A 25,922-nucleotide genomic window follows, 5' to 3' on the forward strand; every position below is an offset into this window, starting at 1 on the left:
TTTTATATGATTACTAAGATTCACTACTCGTTTATGTACTTTGACAACATTTCAGAGATAAAATGATCTTTTATCAGGAATGTTTTATAAAACCTTTACTAATACTCTAATAATATGTTCATAGGACTATCTGGTTTTTTGGTAAGTTCAGTACATGCGCTCCCCCGCCTCTGATAAAGAGCAGTGCACAGCTGCCCCATGCTTTTCTAAGGGAAGCATCTGGGACTGTCTCGTACACAATGAGTGAAACAGTCCCACCCCGGGCGAGTCGTCCTCTTGCTCATTATTAATGGATGTCTTCAAACACTTCAAACACAAGTACTCTGGGAAAATAACTAGGACAACTCACACATTTATTAACACGATTGTTATTTCAAAAGGACCCAAGCCATTTTGTAACGTAAGCTCTCTGTTTAGACTCAGTTTAAACAGCAGATTCGAACAAAGCTCCTGAAGCGCTCTCTCAGCGTACCTGTGTTTACAGTGGTGAATAAATAAAAAGAGCAGAAAGCTGGGCTGACGTCCAAAGTACAGAGTAGAGAAGTGGTGCTACTGAAGAAGACGCAGGCCAACATGTGACTGGGGTCCCTTTTGAATATGCTGACTCTAGTTGTCCATCTTAGCGGTGACTACCCCTCCAACACTCTTCTACTTTCTCCTCCTCCTCCCCCTCCTCCTCTCCTACCTGTTCATCTGTGTCATGTGTGACTCACGTCTCACTCTTGTTGTCCTGGCATTTTCCTTCCCACATACAGTATCTTTCACATCTGCCAGCTCTGCATGTCCTCCTCCTCCTCCTCCTCCTCCCTTCCTCTTAGCTACTCTACTCTACATGGATGTCCACTAATATGACAATTAACTCTATCCGCTTACCTCTGTCCCCTTCCCCATCCCCCCTTTTTGATACAAATATGGCTGCATTTGTACAAGCGAAAAAGACAAAGCAAATCATGTAGTTTGTAGAGTCATCCTTTGTTTCTCATTTTAGTTTGATTTCCAGCTGGAGTTTTATTTTCTCCTCTCTATTTTCTTTGTAATTTTTGGTTTGTTTATTTTCTCCTTAGTCTCTGGACACAATATGTAGCTTTGATACTAAAAGAGGTCATTGTCTTTTTCCCATTTCGCTGCGGAGAACATTCCTTTCTCCTTTTTTTTCTTTCTTTCCTTTTTTTTGTTGATATTGCATACGTGTCACTGATTGAAATGGAAGGTAGGTAATGCTTTGCCTACGCACGTGATCTTTATGCAGATGAGAATGTGACAAGCACCCTAGCCTGAGTGACGTCAATGTTTCTCTCTCTTTCTCTCTCTATCTCTCTCTTTCTGTTGTTTACCAATGGTCTTTATCCAAATTAATTATATTCCATCAATTATGATTTGACTCTTAAAGGATTGGATTACGTAGAGCTCTGGTTTTCCTCTTGCCTCCTTAACTTCATTCTGAAGTCCAATATCCCGCTCTATCTTCCAGGTTCATTTCTTTCTCCAGCTTTGTTTTCTTTCTGTTTTGGTAGAATGCATTCCTGTTTGTCCAGCATCTCTCTGTTTGTCGGTGAATTAGTACATTGTCTTATGATTTTCACCATATTGATTTCCACGACTGTTTCTAACAACTGTCATAAGCTCCAGAGGTTGTGTGTTTTCTTATTATACCGCTTAGTTGTCCTCTCTCTGGTGCATAACGGCTCTTCTTTTCTGCGAGGACAAGTTGGTACTGATGTAGAATCTGAGATTACAGGCAGATCAGAAAAAACATTGTAATGCATGCGCAAAGAGCCAGCTGTATTTGGTTTCATACAAAACATTCAAATTACTCTCTCTGCCCTCTTTTCATGACCTGCTTACACTGAGCAGTGTATAACTGTGCATCACAACTTTCAGTTCCTAACTTCCATTGAACAACTTAACATAACCCTATTCATGTTGAATACTTACACTTGAGGACTGCAATGCACTTTAGCTCACTCTCAACCATGCAGTTTGTAGAATAAGGCTGACATTACTCTACTACTTAACTATTTTTCTTACCATAAACTATTTCCTTGAACATATCTAAATGAACAAAGTCTGTCAACACTTTCTTACTTTCCAATGTTGTTTGTGGCACGATAAGGAGTCACACATATGTTGTTGTTTTGTGAATCAATACAAAGAGTCTACAGCCACACTGGCGGCTCAGTAAGTGGCCCTTTTAGCTAATGCTAACAGCAGCAGGCTAACAAGCTCAAAAGGAAAATGCTAACGCTTAGCTGGTATAATAATAATAACGTTCACAATGTTTAACGTTTTAGCAAGATAAGATAAGCTAATTAGATCTAAACGCAAAGCTGAGGCATTCGTTTACCAGGTATGACCATAAATTAGACCTGATGCTGGCACGAGACGATGAAACTGAAATAGGTAAAGAGTACTATCAAGCGCTTCATTTATTGTAGATTTAGGTTTTTTCACAGAATTGATAAAAAAATAAGAAAAATGCAGAATTTGGCCAGCCTAATCATTCCTATACTAACACTAGCTTCTAGGTGTTATTCTATTCGTGACTCTATAAGTAGCTTTTGACTACTGAGCTTTTCAGGGGTTCTTACATTGGTGAATTACCAACAACATAACCTCTGATGCCATACAGTGTAATGTTAACCTTATCCAATCTAAGTAGTAATCTAATAATTACTATTGTTATGCAGCAATAACTCCCTAGAACGTTATTGAATAAAATCGTAATAACTAAAAGTGCCTCTTATCAAGGAGCCAACACACTGATAGAAGCTAAGCTAGTTAGCCTGTAATCGCTTCCGGATGTTAAATAACTCCTGCCCTGTTGAAGATACTACATGGAGAGAAGAATGGTAAAGAAAGTACCTGCCACTCTCCGCCTGGTTGCTCTCTGATGTTCAGGGAGGCGACTGGGCCCGGAGGATTGACTCTGTGTGAGGGGTTTCCTGCACATTGTGGTTTTCCTCTCTGCTTTTCAGTTCTTTTCCATTGATGTCCATGCATTGTCTCATGAGTCACTGGCAGGGAAGGTTTTTGTGTCTTTTTCTCTTGCATTTTGTGAATCTAATGATGCACTTATGTTGCCCCACTTTTCCCTTTTCTTCATACCTTACCTACTAAAGGAGGGAATACCACTTTATTGGTAAGTGGATGTTAACCAGAAGGGAGTTAAACAAGAGTAACCATTACAAAAAAAATCAAAGAAAATGGGTCGCTGTTCACATCTCAGCAATTGTCTACAAGAATAAAAAATCCAGAAAGAGAAAATTGAGTAGCAGACGATTTGTTTTCTGATTCGATTGATTCAATAATTGTGATCTTTATTTTGTTCCTTCCATTTCTGTGATGTTCCGTCAAGTTGTCTTCTCTTTCTGTTTTGTTTCATTTTTTTTAATCATTACTAAAAAAAAAAACTGAAGAAGTCCTCTTTTTCTACTCTAAAATCTGTAGCTCTGTACTTTCTGCCTTTGCTCTTTAACTTATTTGGTTCACAGTTTTATTTTTGTTTTATTCCCTCTCTTCCTCCTCCTAGTTTTTTTGTTTGTTTTTGCGATTATGATTTCTTCAACTCATTATGGTTTTGCATGCCAAGTATTGCATGCGCTGCACCATAGAGGACTATCTATAAGCCATAATGGAGAAAACCTAGATCTTTTTCTTTTAGATGTTAACCTTCTTTTGGCAAGTACACCGTAGCACTCAATCACCGACCTGAAAACACTCTAATGCTCTTTTTGTCCTTTTTCTTTTTTTTCCTTTTTTTTTTTCCTTTGTTGGTCATCATTTTTTCTACAGAAGCTCCGTCTGCTGACCGCTAACTCTGCAGGAATGCAATCCACTCTGCTGAGAGAGCACAAGCTCCACAGCGCCCCCAGCAGGAGCCAGGCGGGACAGATGTGCGCTGCAGGAGAGGCTGGGGGTGTGGACGGCAGGAACTCGGCTTTAGGGAACTCCGTCACCCAGGCGTCAGGAAGGAGAGGGAGCCAGAGGGGCCAGAACAAGGGCTCCCACTCCCCCACTCACAGCAGCGACTCGGCCCACTCCCAGCACACCCACACCCACAGGGGGAGGAACTCCCGTCACCACAGAAAGTAAGACTTCTATTTGTCTCAAGCTTTAGGACTTCATGTACCCTACATCTTTCCACTGCCATTCAGACATACTGTCCATTAACAGGGATATTAGTATACAAAATATGTATAATTAATAAACTAAATAAAACTATATATTTTAGGTAAAACTTAATCTGATTAAACCTCCTATTGTCTTCGTTTCCCCCCCTTACTTTGGTGTTTGCGGTCAAACACAAAAAACATTAATCATCACCAAATTTCATTTAACACCCTTTCAAACTTTAAATATTGGTATACAGGAAAAACTGCAGTAAATATACAAAGAATAGACAATTGCGTGTGCCAGGTGTGATCCATGTGGGGGGATGGGCACATAAGGGGGGGAACACATCTAGTGTGTGTGTGTGTGTGTGTGTGTGTGTGTGTGTGTGTGTGTGTGTGTGTGTGTGTGTGTGTGTGTGTGTGTGTGTGTGTGTGTGTGTGTGTGTGTGTGTGTGTGTGTGTGTGTGTGTGTGTGTGTGTGTGTGTGTGTGTGTGTGTGTGTGTGTGTGTGTGTGTGTGTGTGTGTGTGTGTGTGTGTGTGTGTGTGTGTGTGTGTGTGTGTGTGTGTGTGTGTGTGTGTGTGTGTGTGCGTTCTGATCCAAATGGTTACTAATTCCTTTTCTTTATGGCGGTCATTTTTGACCGGTAACACCATGGGCGGGCGCAACTGCGGTAATTCAAGTTTAAAAGTCTCAAAAATGCTACAACTACTGTCACAAACTGGATGAATGTGAAGTATTTTGTTAAAGGAGGATGAAAGTGTAATTAAGTAATGACTGATGGTTATTGGACTCAGGATTAATTCATTTGGATTCCCGCTGTATGAAGAAATCAAAGGACGGCGCAAGTGGAAACAATTCACAAAGGGATTAAACTGTGTAAAACACATGCTCAAAGTAAGCCGGATTTTGCCGATGTGTTTATGTGGATTCAAAAGTCGTAAATAATCTACAAAATGGAGGAGACCGATCTGATCGGAGCAACTGTGACAAATAATCCAACTGAAACCGGCATGGACAATGACTATGTTTTAAAAATGCGCTTATCCAGACAAGCCTGGTTTGGACACTTTACGGGCAGAAGAAACATTTCTATTAAAGAAAGAACTATACATTTTTGTCTTTTTATGCCTTTATTACTAACTTGAATTTTTATTAAAATTAATTAGCCAATTGTTTTTTATATTTTATTGTAATGTAGAGAAAAGGCTTTTAGTGACAATCATGTATTGCCTTACAATTATATGTAAAAAAATAAAAAAATAAAAAGTCTAAATATGATATTTGGCCTCAAATCATCTGAGGCCTGGCGCCCCCCCTGCGATCTTTGGCGCCCCCCAGGTTGGGAACCACTGGACTAAATCATCCAAAATTCAATGAATGTGGTGATCAGCAATTTTATATGTTCAAATGTGAAGGATATCATAAAAGCCTTAATGCAATCAAATGTAAATCAAAAAAGCTACAGTATGATTGATGAAAGTAGTAAATCTGTCAGATTTGACCCGAAGGCAACAGGAGGGTTAAAAGATGTAATAAATATAAGGGCCTTTGTAAAGCTCAGTTGGTCGAGCTGAGGCCCATGTATTGGAGATGGGTCCGCATGTGGAAGACCCGGATTCGAGTCCAACCTAGGACCATTTGCCACGTGCCATCCATTCTGTCTCCCCTTTTCAACACCGTCACTTGCAAAAACCCTGGTGGCCCATAAAATAATAAACGTATAAAAGAAAAAGGACTGATTTTTGGTAGCTATCTCTTGAGGGCCTTATGTGGTATTATCTTCACATTCAACACTAAAGTAGAAGAAAGACAACAAATTAAACATTACTGACATGCCTACCAAGATTTCCAAGTGAAATCGAATTGCACATTTATAACTACTCAAACCTTTCCTGTCACCCCAGGTCAAAAGGGGGCCACTCTTCCAAGCGTCACCACCGCTCCAGTCGGGGTCAGGCGCACCACCGGAGCCAGTCTGCGTCACCGGGGCGTCACCCGCACACGTCAGGCAGGAAGAAGGAGGAGTCTCGGGGCAAACCCAACCTTCGGCAGCGCAGCAGCTCCTGGAGCAGCGGGCACTCGTCTTCACGCTCCGCCTCCAGAGACGGAGGCCCCTCCAAGGCCAAGTCCCCACACAGCAGCCAGAACAACTCCAGGTGGGAGCTTGTTCTCTTAAACACTTTGATTTCCCTTTTCATACAGCTTATAGTGTCATTCTGATCTAATGTGTTGTTCTGACGGTTGGTGTGTCGTGCAGAGAGAAAGACAGCCAGAACCACTCTGACGACGAGAGCCGCGCTCGCCGCCGCTCCCGCAGCTACTCACCAATCCGCAAGAGGAGAAGAGACTCCCCCAGCTTCATGGAGGCCCGCAGGATCACCAGGTAACACATCTGTCCAGCATCACAAATCTGATTATGATCCATCGCCATCTATGATGATATCTACGAGATCATTATAATTCAGATCTTACCTACTGTATGAACTTTCTTCCAAAGGACAGTTTCACACAGAGACAGTTTGTCTGTGTTGAATTGCATTTTTGCTTTTATAAGTCCGAATGAACAACACTTTAGCATAATCCACTTTTGCTGAAGGTATGTTTATTCTCTGCAGTTTAACCATGTTCTATAATTGAAGTGCACTGCTCTCGGGCTGAGGACCGCTCTTTTACAACTGCAAATTACAACAATGAGAAGCAACATGAATAAAATGAGGGGAAATGTTCCTGCTCTAACTCACAAGTGTAAATACTAGGAGCCACATCCTGATTCATTAAAGCCCTTGTTGGAGCAGAAATGGAAAAACTGCAGGCACAATTGGAAGTGTTAAAATGAAGTGATGTGTGTGTAGGTTTGGTTTAGGAAACAGTATGAAGTGTGAGGTTCTCCAGCCCAACGGAATATGCTATTTCATGTTTTTCTACTTTCATGATGTGAATGTCTATATTATCTCCACAGCTCTGTGTCTGCTCTGGAGAACGTTTAGGCTCCTTATATTATCATTCAGCTATAGGGGAACAATCACTCAATCCTCTTGTGTGGCTCCAAGCAGAGGATGCAGAAACATTGCTATTGCCAAACAGATAGTGCTGTTAGTGCAAGTGTAGGAGAATAAAGTGTGAGATACTCCAGTGGCCGGCTTATAACCATATAGTCTGTATCCAGTATAACAACATCATAATAAATCTAAGGTGAATCGCAGCATTAACCCTATAATTGACTTGTTGAGTCCTTTGCTGCCTGGACTTTGATTGATGTCCAACATTGGAAAATATTAGCTCTGCAAAAATACAGGTTAACTGATATATTTTTGTTGTTTTTTTACCCTTAAAACCTGCAGAGGAATTACTCTGTTCAGCCATGAATAGCCGGCAGTCTGCCTTCTGTTTTACTGGCATCTCTTTCTACTCATTTATATTAATCAGGTTGGTCTGAACAATAAAAAACTCCCTTGAGTATTAAAAGAAGAAAATTACCATTTATTAAAACCCAAGAGGAAATTCAGTTATTGTATACACACATTATAAATATACACAAGCATAAGATGTATACACACATTAAGTGTAGATATCCAGAAAACATGGTTACGGCTAGAAAGGATCCGTCTAGTGTAAAACTCTCGCGAGAGTTTGCAAGTCACGTGACTGAATGTTTACGTTTGGCAGGCAGCCTTTCAAGTTACGATCGTTAACATCAGTGGGCCATAGCAAATTATGGTGAGAAGCTAAACTATCTATTAATTATGTCAATGACAGGGAGTGTGATTGTTGAAATAGGGTCTTAGCGGTCTTGCTGTTCAAAGAAGAATGACAACACTGTAGATCACCAACACTATGGTTGATTTTTTATTCACATACAAGTCAACGCATTAAAAGTCCCAAGATAGCTCCTGGTGCAATAAAATGTTCCCTTTCAGTGTTTTACTATTAGGTCTGATGTTTCTCTATTAATATTGCTGCTGCATTAATGTGTATGTTGCATGTTACTACTGTAGATGTGTTTCCGAGCTGCTCCGATTACAACGAGAACGTGACGTCAAATTTACACAAGACGGATCCTTTTTAGCCATAACCAGAAAACATGGCAGCTACACGCCCACAAACTGTTGGTCTGATGGGGACTTGAACCTGTGACCCTTGTTTCCAAAGCCATGACCCCACAGAAAGAGCTACTGCTAATGCAATAGAACTCAACAGCATCTCACATTCCTCAAAAAGGACCATAAACTCAACACGTCTTAAACACTTTCAACAAGAACTGATCATTAGAGCCTCCATGAAGGTGGGTATCTATTTAGGAGTGTTGGATTACTGCTTCAGTTTCAGCCACCTGCACCTAATAAACTTATAGCTGAGTGTACAGAACGTTAAGAGCATAAAGTCATTACAGAAAGTAGGATTATAAAGGCCAGGACAATTCTGTATTAATTCATTTAGCTTGTTTGATATCTTTATTTATTCATTGATGTACTGATTTGTTTGTTTGGTATTGTTTATTGGTCCATTAAATATGAATCAGTGAGCTGCTTGATTTAATGCTCCTCCATACTGAGAGCAGATTGGGTCTTTTATCCCCCTCTGCTAATGATAATAAGCTCAATTACAGTTAACTTATCTATAAAACTCATCAAATCTACTTTTATAGCTTCTTTTCCCATGCAATTCTCTATGAGCTTGTATCACTTGAAATGCGGTCGGTGAGTTATGAGAACACAGATAGAAATCTCCCACACTCCTGTGAGAGCGTCACCTCTACTCTCTCATACAAGTGTTAATAGACGTGGGTGAAATGTGTGTACCTTGTCGTCTTTCACTCCAGTCCTAAAGGTCCTGACGCCAAGACAACGGGATGCTGCTGAATGGAGCTGCCGCAGGCTAGTTACCCTGGTAACAGTTGCCGCGCAGCAGGAACGGACCAGTCTGACACCAGAAGCTCGGCTGAACAGCAAAACCATCAGAGCTCCCCTGAGTAAACCTGGCCTCCTCCTGTTTCTCTTTTTCTGTCCTCTTTGTGCTCCTTCAGCGCAGAAACTCACCAACTCTAAAGCGACGCCCCTCTGCGCTCATTCACTAATGTTGTAACACGGGGATAAAGAGATTAAAACGCTATCAAGGTTTATAAAAGAGGATATCTTTCCATTGCACAGGCAGATATAAAGACAAAAGCCAAGGCTGAGTTATCTGCATGCTGCTGCAAAGACAAGGTGAAGCAGGCCTTGCAGCAGCAGGATACCTTGATAGCGTTTATCTCTGCGCTGGGTGTCGGCCTCCACTGAGGAGACAAGGCTCTTTTGGGAACTAACAGCTGATTACCTTACAGGAAGCACTGCCAGGGTGGCTATTAACATGGCAATCTAAGCTTAAACTAACCACATGCTTTTCTCTGCCCTGTATATGTGTGTGCGTGCGTGCATGCTTTGTGCGTGTGTCCCTGAGTAAGACTACCATCGGAGACGGAGACACATTTCAAATTAAAGGCGGGTTAATTAGGGATGGCATGTGAGGACAAAGGCTGTGTCCCACATTTGGTCAAGGCTGTTGTTTGTGTCAGTGTCAGTATTAAGTAAAAACAGGTACTTAGGGTAAAGTTCTTTACAGTATTTCTCTTTGTATTGAATATTTTCTAATGTGAAGATAACAAAGCGAAAAGTTTGTTAATTGATTTTTCCAGAAAAAGGACAGTTTTCTGAGCTTTTGCAACATTAAGCAACCAATCACATTGAGGATACTTAGACATTTACAGTAGGTAAATGTTTTGCATAGGGAACTCAATTTCACTCAGAACATTTTGCTTAAAGGAAAGTTATCTAAATAGAGAAGAATGTTCAATCAGTGAAATCAATTATTTTCTCTTGAGTGATGCGAATCTATATACATATTTTATAGTGTACCAACTCTGTGTGTGTGTGTGCGCGCGTGCGTGTGCGCGTGCGTGTGCGCGCGCGCGTGTGTGCGTGTGCGCGCGCGCGCGCGTGCGTGTGCGTGTTAAACAGCTTGAACTTGTTAACACATAAACTGCTCTCTTTCAGATCCTGTACTGATCATAACTTCCCCACTCCTCTAACCTAACAATGATTGTCTCTCAACCACTAAGTCTTAATACAACATGTGTTAAACATCCATGAACACTAACTCGTCAAACCTTAAATGTGTCAGATGTAACCCCCTCCTCTCTCCTCTCTCCTCTCTCCTCTCTCCCCTCTCCCCAGTGCTCGCAAGCGGCCCATCCCGTACTACCGGCCCAGTCCTTCGTCCTCCAGCCTGGACAGCAGCCCGTCGCGCTCCAGCCGCAGCCGGAGCCACAGCTCAAGCAGCTCCAGCCGCAGCAGGAGCCACAGCCGGAGCCACAGCCGCAGCCGGAGCTGGAGCCGGAGCCGCAGCCGGAGCTGGAGCCGCAGCAAGAGCCCCTCCCGCAGCCACCACAGCTACGACAGCCGCAGCAGCTATGACAGCCCTGGAGTCTGACACTAAACACGCAGCACGTGAAGAAGGGAAACAAAAACAACCAGAGGAGAATCATAATCTTTAACGGGGTCTCCACAGGGCCTCACTGCTGTCCAACCAGGTCCCAAACTCCTCGCCCCTGGACCATCATCTCTCCCTGAGCCTGGATCAAAGTGGAGAAACGTAATTTGATATAGCACATCACTTTGAAATTGGCTATCACTGTTCACGTCTTCACAAAGGCATTAAAGGAAATGGGTCACCACATGTCGAAATTAATTAGGTATAGCCCAAAGAACAAATCTCGCTGTATGTTAGCACTTTCTTTCTCTTCTTCCACAACGCAACCAAAAATGAATTCATTAAGAACTATATACTATATAAATATATATAAATATATCCTAACAGTAGGAGCTGAGTAGAAGATAAAAAGAGGACACATCAACTGCTTAATGAACATTTCTGACTTTTTTTTCCCGATCATGTCCTCATCTGCCCCAAAGACTTCCATCTCATCGAGGAGCAGAGATCAACACCAGTTAGAACAAAAGAGAAATCGGCGGATGAAATGGGGAGCAAAAAAGAAAATGAACTTTTTTTATGATAAAATTGTATTGTATAGGTTTGTCTGTATAGTAAACTCTTACGTTCTGGCTTTGTAAACTATGCACTGTATATTCCATCTAGTTGAAGGAGGTTTGTTGAACATGATGCATCAGGAGAGACTGGCAGGAAGTAGAGGTGCATCAGAGCTCCCACTGGCCTATACAGTATGTCGGGAGGGGGGGATTATTTATGATGTATGACTTTTACTCTTCCCTGTTTAAATTATTATGTTGATTCTGCTAATCCTGACTGTATGTGAGAGTGTTTGTGTGTGTGTACCTCCTCTGCAATGTCCAGTGAGGTCATTATTTATGTGTACACTAAGGCTGCTGTATGGTAGTGTACAGAAAACTGTCTGCAAAATGTCTACCATACACACACACACACACACACACACACACACACACACACACACACATGTTGACCACAGCTATTTATGATTCTATTGTATTTATTTGGTTATTTATTGGTTATTTATTATTTAATGTATTTATCATGAGCTGCAAAGCAGTTGGATCATGCTTTAAAGACGAGATTGTGATGCAAACATGTTCCCTGTACCGTTTATGTCCACAGAAATCATGACAAGGCTGACGCCATCAGGGTGGAGATTTAACTGCAGTGTGTTTAACATGCTCTTTGTAGCCGTTAGGCAGCAGACGGTCTTCGCCCACAGTTTCTCCCACAAATGCCACTACGGCACCCCCGGCCTCTTGTAGTGGTTCATTTGAATGCAACCATTATGATTCTGCTTGTATTGAGGACGGTGTGGAAAGAGAAGTCCATTATTCTACTCTACCGTATGTTTCCAGCCTATACATATTCCAATCCCTTGTATAATTGGCCGCGACATGTTTCTGTCACAGGTCCCCTTGTTACCAGGAGAATATATGTGATGTAACCTAGCATAGCAGAGACGAGACACACAGCTTCAGTTGTACGGTGAACAAACTGGCGACACAATCAGGGATCACCCTAAGTCTTCCTTACCATTCGACCACTCAGTAACTCAGTATTGCATACCCAGTGTAACCCAACTGAAATAATCTGCAAACGTGTTCAGTATAGCATTGCCCCTTTGGTTCTCCAAGTCATTCTTTGTAGTGTACAAGTTATAATACCTGACAATAAACAGAAACAAATGGGGAAATAATTATGGTGTTCTTCTTCTTCTGCTGGCGTTCTGCACTTATTTTCCTACAGATGGCACTGATGAGAACTGTCCAATACTTGATACTCATGACAACTTTGGCCAGAATGTTCTCCAGCTCTGTAGAATTTAACTTGGGCAGATAATGAGACTGGCCCAATTCCAAACTGACCCCATCACCCTTACACTCTCAAACGAGAACTGTTCTAACTTGTATTAATCAGCTAAATCTATTGGACAAAAGAAAATATTTCACTTGTTTTAAAATCTGTTGATGAGGCACTTGGCTTTTGCAACAGTCCCTGTCAATATACATTATATACAACATATACATATAAGTTGTACAATCAAATGCACACGTGCAAAAGACCCCCCCCCCCCCCCCCCCCCAAATTATCCCCTTGTGCCAATTTTGGATAGCAACTGGTGGCATCCCATTGGTCCCAAGTTTGTTACCGAAAGAACAATTTCAAAAGAACACTGTGAACCCTAAGAGTCACAGCAGAGCTGGACCCTATAGTGCAGTGTTACTGGGTTCAAGGCAACACCTATATCAGAAAGAGAACATCTCATGAGAGTGCCATGAGGCTGGCAGGAACACATCTGTGACATACAATCAGCCAAACAGAAGTAATCTCAGGCTGTCAGCAGCTTTGAGAAGCCACAGATTGTTGGTATTAATAATATGAGGGGTTTGCAGAGAATGTCACCAACACTCATCTGATGACAGGCAATTGTGAAGCTGAATGTAAGTTGAATCTTATGGATAATGTGTAGGGTCAACAGTTGGTCCCCCTAGATACGCTGCATCCATGCGATGGGACCAAGTCATTTGCAAGTCCTTAGCGTTAAGTTTCGGGTCATAAACAGTTCATATAAACCCAAACATTTTGCATACTGCAATTTTTTGTTTTTTGTTGGCTACTGCATAGTTCTTGTATGTGGGCAAAATTACCTATTTTATCCTGCTTGTGCTCAGCTTTTTTATATTCATGTCACAAAATGACAATCCCCTATGTATCTAACTCATGTTAGCTGACAATAGCAAAGAAACAGTCTGTGCTGTACTGTACTGTACTGTACATCTCATCATGGCTTATGAAGAGCCATGTTAGAAATAGCATGTTAGTCTTATCTGAGTCTGGGTTTCTATGTGTTCAGCAGGCAGAATGACTCCCCCAGAGAGAGGGAGAGGGGGATTACACACAGTGGGGTTAACAGTACAGTGCACTAGGCAGCTGTAAGTGGGGAGGGCCTCCCTTTGGATTCCAATCCAGTGCTACCTCTGCCTCAAATAGATATTCTGGTAGCTTCCAAAAATACGACCTGGGGGCTTGAGGGAGGGCTCTGTTTACGGGGGCAGTGTCAGTGTGTATAAAAGCTCTCAGCTGAGAGGTAGACAGCACGTTGCGGGAAAACATTCTCACAGAGGCCAAAAAGCTCTTCCTACACAGCCAACAGCTCTACACTACAGCCAAAACACAGCAGCCATGACAGAGAGACGTATTCCTTTCACCATGCTCCGCACCCCCAGCTGGGACCCATTCCGTGACTGGCACCAGAGCCGCATCTTTGACCAGACCTTCGGTATGCCTGCCTTTCCCGAAGACCTCAACACATTCCCCAGCACCCACTGGCCGGGCTACATGCGGCCCTCTCTCATGGCCCCAGACATGCCCTCCATGGGCCAGATGAACACCATGGGCCAGATGAACACCATGGGCCAGATGAACCCCATGGGCCAGATGAGCTCCATGGGCCACATGATGCCCCAGAACTCCATGATGTACCCACCGGCCATGATGGCCCATCAGGCCCGTGCCATGTCCCGCCAGCAGAGCAGCGGCATGTCAGAGATCAAGCACAGCCAGGACAGCTGGAAGGTGTGCCTGGACGTCAACCACTTCTCCCCTGAGGAGCTGGTGGTGAAGACCAAGGATGGAGTGGTGGAAATCACTGGTGAGTCCCCATTTCTCTCTCACTGATCACCTGCTTACTGTACTCTAGTGAAGGCTCATTCAATAAGCACAGAATATGTGTTTAATAATTAGTTGTAGGTACTACAACAGCATCATACTAGTGACGCAACTAATGATGAATTTCATTGTTGATTAATCTGATGATTATTTAATCAATTCTTTAGTCAGAAAATAGGGTTCCCAAAGCCTCTGATGACATACTCATTATTTGTATCTAACATATAATAGGCATTATATCATTGAGGGGTACAAAAAAAAGGGAAAGTATTTACATTTAGGAAGTTGGAATCAGAGACCATTTTTTCTTTAAAAATAAACTGATTTATCGTTCGTCAAAATAGTTGGGAATTCATCAAATAGTTGAAAAGTAATCTTTGCAGGTCTCACCTATTGTTAAGGCTTATTCTATAGCCTTAACAATATGTTAAGACTGAACTCCTGAAAAAACATCTACAATTCTGATAGAATAAATATAACTTCACGTGCTAACAATTTATTACCGTGTCAAACCGACTGTTAATTCCTGAGGGCATTAGAAAGGACAAACAATAAAGTTAATAAGAAAGGAGCACAATATTTAGATTTCCTCCCGGACTGAAACGAGAGGTAGGAGCTCAATTCCTGTCAGGAAGTGCCGGTCTTTTAATGAACTTACAATAAAGAAATAACTTCTAAAAATCAAAACAAAGCATATTAAAGACGCTCACTTGGTTTGCTTAGGTTTGTCTCTCATGTGTGTAAGAACAACTGCCACCGTGCAAACATAAAGAACAAGATAAAAAGGCAGGACACATTTATTTTTTTCAAACACAAGGCAGATGCATTGCTGCACAGTTACATAATATACTGAGACAATATACTGCGTTCCAGCACACTCGAGGGCGGCGGCTTTTGGATACATGCCTGCAAATGCAAAACAAAACACAATGCAACATGTGGGAGTCGCCTTTAACAGCAACTCCAGAGTGCCCCAACTGTTTTATTAAAAAGCCGGTGTGAAAGCCGAGTGAAATATTTTCATTCTCCGTGTAATGTGAAGGACCAAATTGAAATGTGCCAACCTGAAGAAATGTGAAATTGATCATACAATAGCTCAGATCTCCAAAAGGCCTTGAGCTCCTCTTTTCTCTGAGTCAGACTCGGCTTCTCTGTCAACCATTTCTCTAAGAATTATGCTCTCATAGGAGGGGATTTAGCCGTGACACACAAAGCGTGTCCTGCTGCTTTACAAGGACTGCTGGATCTAGTCCAGGTACAGGTTCCATGGCCGGACTATGGCCTGCTCACTGCTGAGAGACAGGAACAGATAAACAAAGCACGGGGTCTCGTCCAAGTATAATTTTCCACCTCCTGTCACAAAAGAGAGGGGGTTATGTGATTTAAGATCATCAAACTCTGAAGGGCAACCTCTTTTCATGAGTCCTCATTTGAAAGAGTGCAGACTTGCCTCAAACAAACTTACAATAGTAGTTTCTTGTTTAAAAAGGGGACAGCTCCCTGCGGTAGTCAGCCATTATCAGCCCGTTGTCATAACAAAAATATCATGCTTCTTTATTTAGAGCAAGAATAAAGGGTGATGTTTCATCATGACAGCCAGATATCTTAGTGCCCATGGGACACTGACAGAAGCTGACTGATGAGGATCTTTTTGAGTGATCTGGCTGTGGCTACATGGGAGGGGGAATGCCAGCACAAATATTCCACAAAAAAGAAGCCCATTCATTGTAGCCTACTGTTGGAATTCATTACACATTTACATACAGTTTAGTACTAGATAACATTGCACATTTGTTCTTTGATGGAACAATTCGAGGAGAAGATTGACGCCACTCTCATTTGTGTGTAGCATATGAAGCTAGCACAAGGACTCGGTTGTCTTAGCTTAGCACCAAAACTAAAGGCCCTGACTTTCAATTTTTCCTCCTGTACTGATACGGCTTACTTTGCTGCATAATGACTTTTAGAGAACTGCTGATAAATGTGTGGATTTGACATACAATATAACGTCATTTATGAGGTCCTTGTAGACATATTTCATTAACGCAGACCCAGCGCCAGAACAAATCTACAGAGAGGGCATATGATTTTCATGGGAGGGCACACAAAACCGTCATGTTCCGCGGCCCGAGGTTTTCTTTTGGGGGTGCTGTGGGGTAGTTTGAAGTTTCATAGAGGGTTCTCAAACATGTAGGGTTTCCCATTAGTGTACCAGGCGCTACAGTGGAATTTTCTTTAATTTTCTTACACGTAGCCTATATGCCGTGAGCTGATATATATGTGTAAGCAGGGGTAAAGTGCTATTTTTATAAGTGGGAAGTTGACCTAACCTCTTCTAGGGGGGTCCGGGGGCATGCTCCCCCTGGAAGATTTTTTTTTAAATATTGAAGTTAAATGCATCAATCTGGTGCACTTTGAGAGCAAAATGAAGAGATCTATGGATACATCTCTCAAGACACATATGAAACAGAACTGTAAACAGATTTACTTTTTCTTTATGGATATTTTACAAATCACTCCCCTTTTAAACTGTATTCTTCTTTTACTGTCATATAGTATTTCATACCTGTTTTTCATGTATTACTCTGACTGACATCACATACATCGTAGCATTAAAGTTCGCAGTTTATTTATAACTAAAACAATTATTTTTATTTGTATAAATAATAAAAAATGTGTTTTTTGGGGGAGGGCAGGAATGTCAAATGGGAGGGCCTGGCCCTCCCACGGCATCGGGTCTGCATTAACGTTGTCCTTTAGTGCTAAGCTAACAGGTTGCTAGCTAGAGTGTTTATATGTTGATAAGTGTTTCTCTAAATCTTAACGAAACTTCTTACCCCTACTTGTGATTTCTGCATCGCCTTAAGATAACCTAACCCAAGCCCTAAAGCAAACTACTGATGCTACAAGGAAACATTATTCTAACAGGAAGGAAAGACAATTTAAAGAGGGACCAGACTCCAACAGACTTCTACACAATTTTATAAAATGTCAAACCATTACACAAGTTGGCCTGAATATTCTTCTAAGTAGGCCTGCTTTGGCTTTGTATCTGGCATGCATTACATCAACACTATGTGGTGTATGGTTGATAAAATACAATACAAACATACTAAAGTAGGAAAAAAGCAGCTGTAGTCAAACAGGGCTGCATTTCATTTAGGTGTACCAGTTCCATTGTGCTGGTAGTGTACATGCTGACACAATGTAACAGCTATTTTATGCTTTTGATAATCAATGATAGTGCCACATTTATATAAAACTATGTTTTCTGTTTCCTCAGGCAAGCATGAGGACAGGAAGGACGAGCATGGTTTTGTGTCCAGGAGCTTCACCAGGAAATACACGTGAGTAGGATTTTCAAAGATTATCCATCTAGAATACATTAGTTTTATTTTTGATCACTTGTACACATTTGTTGTTCATCTGATGTCAGGAAGCTACTGGCCATGCAATATGTCACAAACTCACTTCAAATCTAAAATATTTATCAATTTGTTTGTTGTGGCTGTTTGATGGTGGCTTTGCAGTGAATTTCTGTGGAGGAAATGTATTTCTCGGGCTGGGCTCAGATACCTGGGATTCTTTTTTTATGATTTTGCTGCTGTGGATGTCTTTAGTTTTGGTTTTGGTCCAGCCTGTAGATGGCTGGTTGCTGCTGATAGCTGGATTTCATGGTCTGAAAAGCAGAAGCAGCCTCCACCTCCTCCTGCTGGAGATTTAAGCTCAATAGGACTCTGCTGCCATCCAGGGGCCACAACAATACACACTGAGCTGGTCTTCAATCTGATTTACCCCTATAGTGACTCAGGCATTAATGTTTCAGTCAGTCTTGTTTAAATAATGGGTGATTTCTCAGACTTATATCTTATGTGTGTTTCCCTCCAGCCTCCCATCTAATACTGACGTTGAGAAGGTGAACTCCTCCCTGTCTCCTGAGGGGGTGCTGACCGTGGATGCTCCTCTGATCAGATCCATCGAGGGCTCAGAGACCAAGATACCTGTCAACGTGGAAAACAAAGGCATGCTGAAGAAGTAGAAAGAAAAGCTTCACATACACACCCACTTGATATTTTACAAACCGCTTCTAGAAAGGTGAAGAAGCAGATAACCACTCTCCAGAAAGCATTCTTGTTCACACGCCAGAGAGAGGGAAGCGAGGGATTGCCCGTGCTCTCCTCTCTCCCCTCTGTCTATGGTAATAAGCCAACCCCAGCTTAGTGCACTGTGTAAACACATCTGCAGCTGTGGAATATGCCTGCTCTTTTTGCTGTAATTACACTCTTCATCTGAAATCTCAGTTTAGCCCCGCTAGCAGCTTTCTCTCTCCCTCAATTACACATACACCTTTCTAATTTCTGAGTTAATCAGCTTCATAAAACCTAATAATGTAATGTAATGTAAAACCTCAACAGACACACCAAAGACAACAGTAAAGCGGACTGCAGTAGCATTTATTTTGTAAATCGAATAACAAAGGTCCCAGGAGAGCATGCATGTCACCAGTCTGAGTGTAGAACGGTGATTGTTGGAGTAAACACTGTGGGACTGAACTGGAATCATACTACATGCAAACGTGGAATAAAGGAAACAAAAAATGTACTGAGTCTCTTCTCTTTTTTAAGTGTTAATTTGCATATTGGTGACATGACATCATGGAAGTAGTATCTTGAAGAAGTGTGTGTTTTAAGTCTGGAAATAAGACATGGTGAGGCTGGGCTTCTTAATGTTTTGCTATTTTATGCAAAATTATTCATCTGATTGTTACCCGTGAAAAAGAGAGCAAGTGAAACATGTCAGGCAGACAGCCCATGACAAACAGGATACTGCATCACTGTTGTGGTTTATATAAGAATTGCGCCCAGGGCCATAATGCACCAGGTTTCATTAGAATTTTGACAAAAATATTATCTTATAAACTGTGTCCTGAAATTATAGAACGAGTGCTCTCCTGATCCGAACACCAACGCACTAATCCACTGCGCCACCCGCTGAAATGATTTTAAAAAATAAGGTAATAGCTCCATATTAATCATGACATACATGTCAGAAATATTATATACAATCACTCATTCAGTGCAGAAGGGACAGGGGTAAACTCAAGCCAAATTAAGTGTAGTAACTCCACAGTGTATTATCTTAATCGATATAATAATACAATGTCAATCATTAATTGTTGATAATTTGTATTAATAATTTGAATATGTAAAATATCTATTAACTAATATTAACCCAAAATTGCATAATTCCATCATATAGAACGCCTCGGATTAATTATCAAGACACATTTTTGATGGAGACTTCTGTGCTTTCCACTGAGCAAGGTCATTGAAGACAATGGCAACAGGCATGGATGTTAGCGCAGTCTGGTGGAGCCAGATGTATTCATACCCTGAATACAACCACATATTATTTTGTATTTGAACTATTGACATTACAAGGTATATTTTAGGCTTGGATCTGTAATTTATTGGCCTGTCGTCGACCCAACACCCAGACATTTAGTACAGACACTCATCATCCTGTTTAGTGATCTCTTGACTTTTCTTCTACTGTGAGTGTGAGGTTAGGATTTTAAACATTTAGAATTATTGGTGAATTGCATGATGATTTATAATATCTTTGATGTCACTATGATTTTTTATTTAGCTCCATCGGTTAAAACTATACTATAATTTTACATAATATATTCTATACTATGACTTTTTTTTATGACATTTTAACAATTTTCCTGAAAGTTTTAGTTATATTTATCTTGAACAGGATCCAAATCAAGAGGCGCATATTTCAAATACAGCTACATTGCAAAATTCAGCTATCCTTCTGCACTTATAGGTGTTGAAATATAGTCCCAGTTGTTTGAACTCCCCTTTAATACCTTCCCCATGAGAGTCAATATCACTATAAAGTAACTGAATCATGTTGCTAACTGAAGGTCCACCATGTGCTCATTAAATGCTAATATTAGCCAAAAATGTCCACCCATGACATTATGGCAAACAATAGTTTGCCATAATTTCATTATTATCCAAATACTTTTTCCATTAACTGAAGTATATTGTTTAGAAAGGGACTAAATAGCTTTCTGAAAATGCACATTTTATAATCACTATGTAATTACAATGTATTTACTCTACTTTGAATTTGTCCATTTCAGGGTGGACACATTTTGCTGTCTGCATGTACATTGTTTGCCTGCAATTCATTTATTAAAAGTGTGGGAGCTGGACCAACATCCATTTCTGACAGCATAACCACTTAATACAATGAATATGAAGTTCAATGGAAAATCTCAGCTTTTTCTTTTGGAAATGGGGAAGTCTCAAATGCACCGTATGGTGATATTGACTCATGAGACCATGTTTTCGTTTTGTCTGTTTTGTGCCTGACGTTTTTTTTTAGCATGTGGCTATACAGTATGTGCTTTATTTGTGTTGAGCACGTGGTTTATGTCCACTGCAGTTCACATTTAATACTCAATTCTGGATAAACTTATATTATATTCTGGATGAGCTAACATCATACTGGATATACTAACGTTATCTGGATGCTACATCTACTAACGTTACTTGGACTGGATTGACTAAAGTTGCCTGGATGCTACATACACTGGTTTTACCCGGATACTCATTATAACAATGTTTCATGGATACTGGAAAATACATCCCGTAGGTCAGTGAGTCTCAAATGGGGGTACGCGGACCCCTGGGGGCAGGGGCGGCGCCAGGGGGGGAGCTAGGGGGTGCTGAAGCACCCCCCAGGATTGTCAAAGCACCCCCTAAGCACCCCCAAGAAATATGTTTTTGTTTTTTTTTCGAAAATTATTATTATTATTTTTATTAAATTAAATCAGAAAAATTATTGATTACATCAATGCAAATGTCAAACAAACAAATGTTTGACCAAAAGCATAAAGCCAAAACAGGTGATATGATTAGGCCAATGGCCAGCACCCATTAGATTTTTGACCTACCCATAGGCTAAATTACTTTGTGACACTTGAGTGACTTCCTGTTAGCTGGAGCCCCAAATTATTTGCTAACAGCAAAGTGACAAATGGATCGTTTTTAGTCCTTAAACGTCCACGTCTGGACACTCAATCAAAACCAACTGAAAGCGAGAGGGATTCTGCACATAATAGGCCTCGTGAGTACAAGTAGCTTACTTCTGGGCCTCTGTGTTTCATTCAAGCTCTGCTCTGTGTGTGTGTGTGGCACGAGCCATTTTGTGTGCGTGCGCAAGCGAGCGAGAGAGAGAGCTCGCGCACCGGTGGGTATCTACCGGAGATCGTTGTGGTTAGGATCTGGTGCTAGCTAGCCAAGCTAACGGATATAAGGAGCTTTTTCAACAACATGGTGGAGGGAGAACTCTCTCCTCCTGTCAGACTGAGAGTCTCAGATAACCTCAGCTCAGGTGAAGTAAAGGACTGTCAGTGTTTAGATAGTTAACTTTAGTCTAGTTATCTCAGTGGGTCTCAAACTGTTTGTTTTAAAAGGGGAGTGATTTGTAAAATATCTATAAAGAAATAGAAAATCTGTTTACAGTTATGTTTCATATGTATGTTGAGAGATGTATCCATAGATCTCTTCATTTTGCTCTCAAAGTGCACCAGATTGATGCTTTTAACTTCAATATTTAAAAAAAATCTTCCCACTAGAGGAGGTGAGGACCCTCCTAGAGGAGGTGAGGTCCACTCCCCACTTGTAAAAATAGCACTTTTCCCCTGCTTACACCTATATGCCGTGAGCTGATTACCGAGCCTTCATTGTAACAGTCACGGGTACACTGTGTGTGTGCGTGGGGATTGTTGCAGTAGAAAATTGAACTGTAGCGTTGGTGCATTAATGGGAAACCCTTAAAGAGCAACTTGCAGGTTAGAGACACCAGTGAATAAATGTGTAGGAAAATGATGAATACACTAGACTAGATCTTCCCAAAAATATACAGAAATATACACTACAGTGACATCTGGCGTCGTTTTAGTAAGACATTTTCACTTCCGCATAAAAAAGCCTCCGCACGTGACCTGCCGCGTGTGACTTAACATGGGGGAAACAAGGGGGAGAGCGGCCGGTCTAAGGTATGAATAAACATGGATCACAATGCTAGTTTTGACACAGAAGAGGTTGAAAATATATATTCGAATGCATATGATTATAATTATGAGCCTGCTAGGCGTCCAAGAGACCAGGAGCAGTCAAGGATTAGAAAAAATAACGGCCATCGGAGAGAAATGGAGCTTTGGTGTGTGGAGAACCAGTGGAGAACAGCGCAGCTGTCTTGGTGAGTGACCGTTGTTAGCATGTTAGCTAACGTCAGTCACATCACAACATTGTAAAGTTGGCAATCATATCAGGCTATAACTAAAGTAGCATTGATAATATAGTAACGTCACTGGCAGGACTGTTGATACTGATCCATAACAGAAACTAATGCGCAAGTATCAGCCGTATTTTGCGTTACTTAATGCAACTCCACACTACGGTGCTGATCGGAGGGGAGACGCGAGATACGGCTGATACTTGACGATCTGGCGGAGAAAGGTTGTGGAGCCTCCGTTGATATGCCGTTGTAAATGGCTTGATGGAAAAGAGGTGTGTAGTCGGGGAGGGTGCACAGCTGATTGCAGCAGGTGAGTGGAGGTTGAGCCGGGAGCCAGGAGTGACAGCCACCACGCCCACACAAACAACACAGACAGGGGGAAACAAACAAACACAAAGGAGACGGCTGGAGCAGTACAGCCACCACAGCGTTACCTAATGCAACTCCACACACTACGTCTTACGGTGCCGTGTACCGGAGGGGAGAGAGAGCAGTGAAGGGGGGAGAGAGATTTAATACGGTTTATTGATAAAGCTGTGGAGACGGAGTATGTGCTGCAGGGAGGTGGATGCATAACCCACCTGTCGTGGTAAGCGTAAAGTAATACAGACGGTTTAGAGCATGGTGGTTACTTTATTCAGGCTTGTACTCTCCATGTCATTTGGTAGTAGCATGACCAGTTGTGACCACATCCGGCGTTCATACATCCTGTTAGCTCTATCACAATAAAAGCATAACAGCTAACACCACAGCACCCAGGAACGAACGCTAGCTCCGGTCCTTTTCCCGTGAGGGAAACTGTGGACTCGATGCCCTGACAGGCTTGAGTTTGTGCAACCTGCACAAACACAAGCTCACCATGATTACAAATGGTGAAATGCAATGTAAAATTACCGAAAAAATACCAGCTCACTAAATCACAACCGCTCAAACCAACTACAAACTACTACCGTGGATTGGGCAGAGAACGAGTCCGAGAAAGTTATTTATCACAATAAAAGCATAACAGCTAACACCACATCTCCCTTTCTTAAGAAAACAGAACAGACTGTCACATTTATATACTGTGACTCAGAAAATGCTAAATCAGGTGATAAACTGAAAACTCTGCAAGAACCTCAGAACATGTCATCACACTTCTTTCTGCACAATCACATAGCTATATACTCAAACATAGAACATTGCACTCTTAAGGCTTCTTATGAAAAATAACAAAAACAACCACTGAGTCAGGCAATATCTTTGTGAGCAAAGTGATCTAAACATCAAAACACAAAATTATTCAACATTCTTCCCTTTTCACATCGTCTTTTTTTTTTCTTTTACATTCATTTGTCTCCCCCCCCCCAGTTCACAAGTGCAGTCTGTGAGGTGTTACCACCACTCTGCCATACCTAGTGGTAGGGCCGTGTGTGTGTGTACGGACAGGTGTGTGTCCCTTGGGAGTCTGTGTTGGTGACTCAGGGCGTTCTGGAGAACCCAGTCTAGGCTCACCTGGTTGGGGTGGTGTGCTGGGTGTTGGAGTGTGAGGTTTGTGTGGTACAGTCTCTGGAAAAGGGACAAGATGGTGTCTGTTCCGCCTGATGGTGCCTGAAGGCCCGTCCACTATGTAGGAACGTGGAGCTGAGTGCGACGAAACCACTGTGCCTTGAGACTTTGTATCTGTAATCCACACTGGCTGACCTGGTGTGAGCTGACTTAGATCTCTCACACGGTGCCTTTTGTTGAAATTTGCAGTGTCCTTCACCCTCCTCTCCCTTTCTTTAGCTGCCACACAACAGTGCTGTCTGGAAGCTCTGGGGTGAGTAGAGAGGGATGCTGGGGCACTGGAGTGCGCAGTCTCCTGCCCATGAGAAGCTGGGCAGGACTGTAGCCATTAGCAAGTGGTGTAGCTCTATAGGCCAACAGAGCCAGATACGGATCCTTAGCTTTCTTTAGCAGCTGTTTCACAGTCTGAACGTGACGTTCCGCCTCCCCGTTACTCTGAGCGAACCTAGGGCTACTAGTGACATGTTTGAACCCGTAGGCTACTGCAAAGTCCTTGAACTGTTGACTGGAGTACTGGGGGCCATTGTCACTAAAAAGATTCTCTGGGACCCTATGTCTAGAGAATATGGATTTGAGATGCACAATAACATCCTGAGATCGTGTGGGAGTTAGTTTGGCAATCTCTACATACCTAGAGTAGTAGTCCACTACTAGTAGGTAGTTATCATGGTTGAGTGTGAATAAATCAGAACCTACTTTTTGCCATGGTCTCTCTTGGAGCTCACTGGACATTGATGGCTCCACAGGATTGCCATGCTCTTTGATGCATGTTTTGCAGTTTCTCACCAGCTCGTTTAGTTGGCCGCTCAAGCCAGGCCACCATACCGTCTCTCTGGCCCGCTCTCTGCACCTGGTCATCCCCTGATGTCCCTCGTGTAGTGCATCAAGGACAGTGTTGCGCATCGCTGTGGGAATGACAAGTCTGGAGCCCATGAGCAGGAGTCCATTATGTACAGTAAGTACAGCTCTATCAGGCCAGTAAGCTTTAACTGGACCTGTGAGCTGGCTGCGGTCAGGCCATCCTCTCTGACAGTATGACATGACCTCCGAGCAAACACTGTCTTCCTGCAGTCGCTCTCTCAGTTGTGCCATGTATGTTGAGCTGGCGGGCATGCTATTGATGATTTCATCCACATAGATGTTTGTGTCTTCCATTAAGTCGTTGTCTGTCAGTCTTGAACTTGAGTTTTGACTGACAGGTGAGCGTGAGAGAGTGTCGGCTGTAAACAGGGCTTTGCCAGGTGTGTGTGAGATTGTGTAACTGTAACTCATGAGTCTGAGTCGAAACCGCTGGATCCTGGGAGGAAGCTCAGTTAGTGCCTGGTGACCTAGCAGGCTGACAAGTGGCTTGTGGTCAGTTTCCATGGCAAAATGTCTCCCAATTAGGAAGTTTCTAAAACGCTCGCACCCCCATCTCAATTCTAGCGCCTCCTTCTCCACCTGGGCGTACCTCTGTTCTGTCTCTGTCATAGAGCGCGATGCGTACGCAACTGGTTTCCACTGCTCTCCCTCCTTCTGTAGGAGGACCGCACCCAGCACCCTAGGAAGAGGCATCCGCAGACAGTTTCAGCTCTTTGTTGGGGTCGTAAAGTGTCAGCACTGGAGATGATGTGAGATCATTTTTCAGCTGGTCAAACGCTTTCTGTTGTGCACAGCCCCAGACCCACTGATACTTCTTTGAGAAAAGGTCTCTCAGCAGCTTGTCCTTTTCGGCTAGACCTGGAATGTATTTTCCCAGCTGGTTTAACATTCCCAGGAAACT

The 25,922-nt window shown here is 42.2% G+C and overlaps 2 protein-coding genes across 3 annotated transcripts in view; both read left to right on the forward strand.

Moving 5' to 3' along the window:
- srrm3 (serine/arginine repetitive matrix 3) overlaps positions 1-12,673 on the forward strand; it is a 91,056-nt gene extending 78,383 nt beyond the window's left edge. Inside the window, exons 11-14 of one of the 2 annotated variants that reach the window (XM_079647565.1) lie at positions 3,793-4,088; positions 6,019-6,270; positions 6,372-6,497; positions 10,324-12,673. In XM_079647565.1, the coding sequence (XP_079503691.1) occupies positions 3,793-4,088; positions 6,019-6,270; positions 6,372-6,497; positions 10,324-10,579 (930 nt within the window). In that variant the 3' untranslated portion in view covers positions 10,580-12,673. The remainder of the gene's footprint in view (positions 1-3,792; positions 4,089-6,018; positions 6,271-6,371; positions 6,498-10,323) is intronic. The other variant, XM_079647566.1, reaches the window with a different exon arrangement.
- Positions 12,674-13,685: 1,012 nt separating this feature from the next.
- On the forward strand, positions 13,686-18,672 carry hspb1 (heat shock protein, alpha-crystallin-related, 1). Its single transcript, XM_079651117.1, has 3 exons — positions 13,686-14,273; positions 17,574-17,637; positions 18,179-18,672. The coding sequence occupies exons 1-3, from the start codon at positions 13,805-13,807 to the stop codon at positions 18,327-18,329; spliced, it is 684 nt and encodes a 227-aa protein (XP_079507243.1). The 5' UTR covers positions 13,686-13,804; the 3' UTR covers positions 18,330-18,672.
- Positions 18,673-25,922: the final 7,250 nt, after the last annotated feature.

Source organism: Notothenia rossii (assembly GCF_949606895.1).
Source record: "Notothenia rossii genome assembly, chromosome: 9".
In the NCBI taxonomy this organism is placed as follows: Eukaryota; Metazoa; Chordata; class Actinopteri; order Perciformes; family Nototheniidae; genus Notothenia; species Notothenia rossii.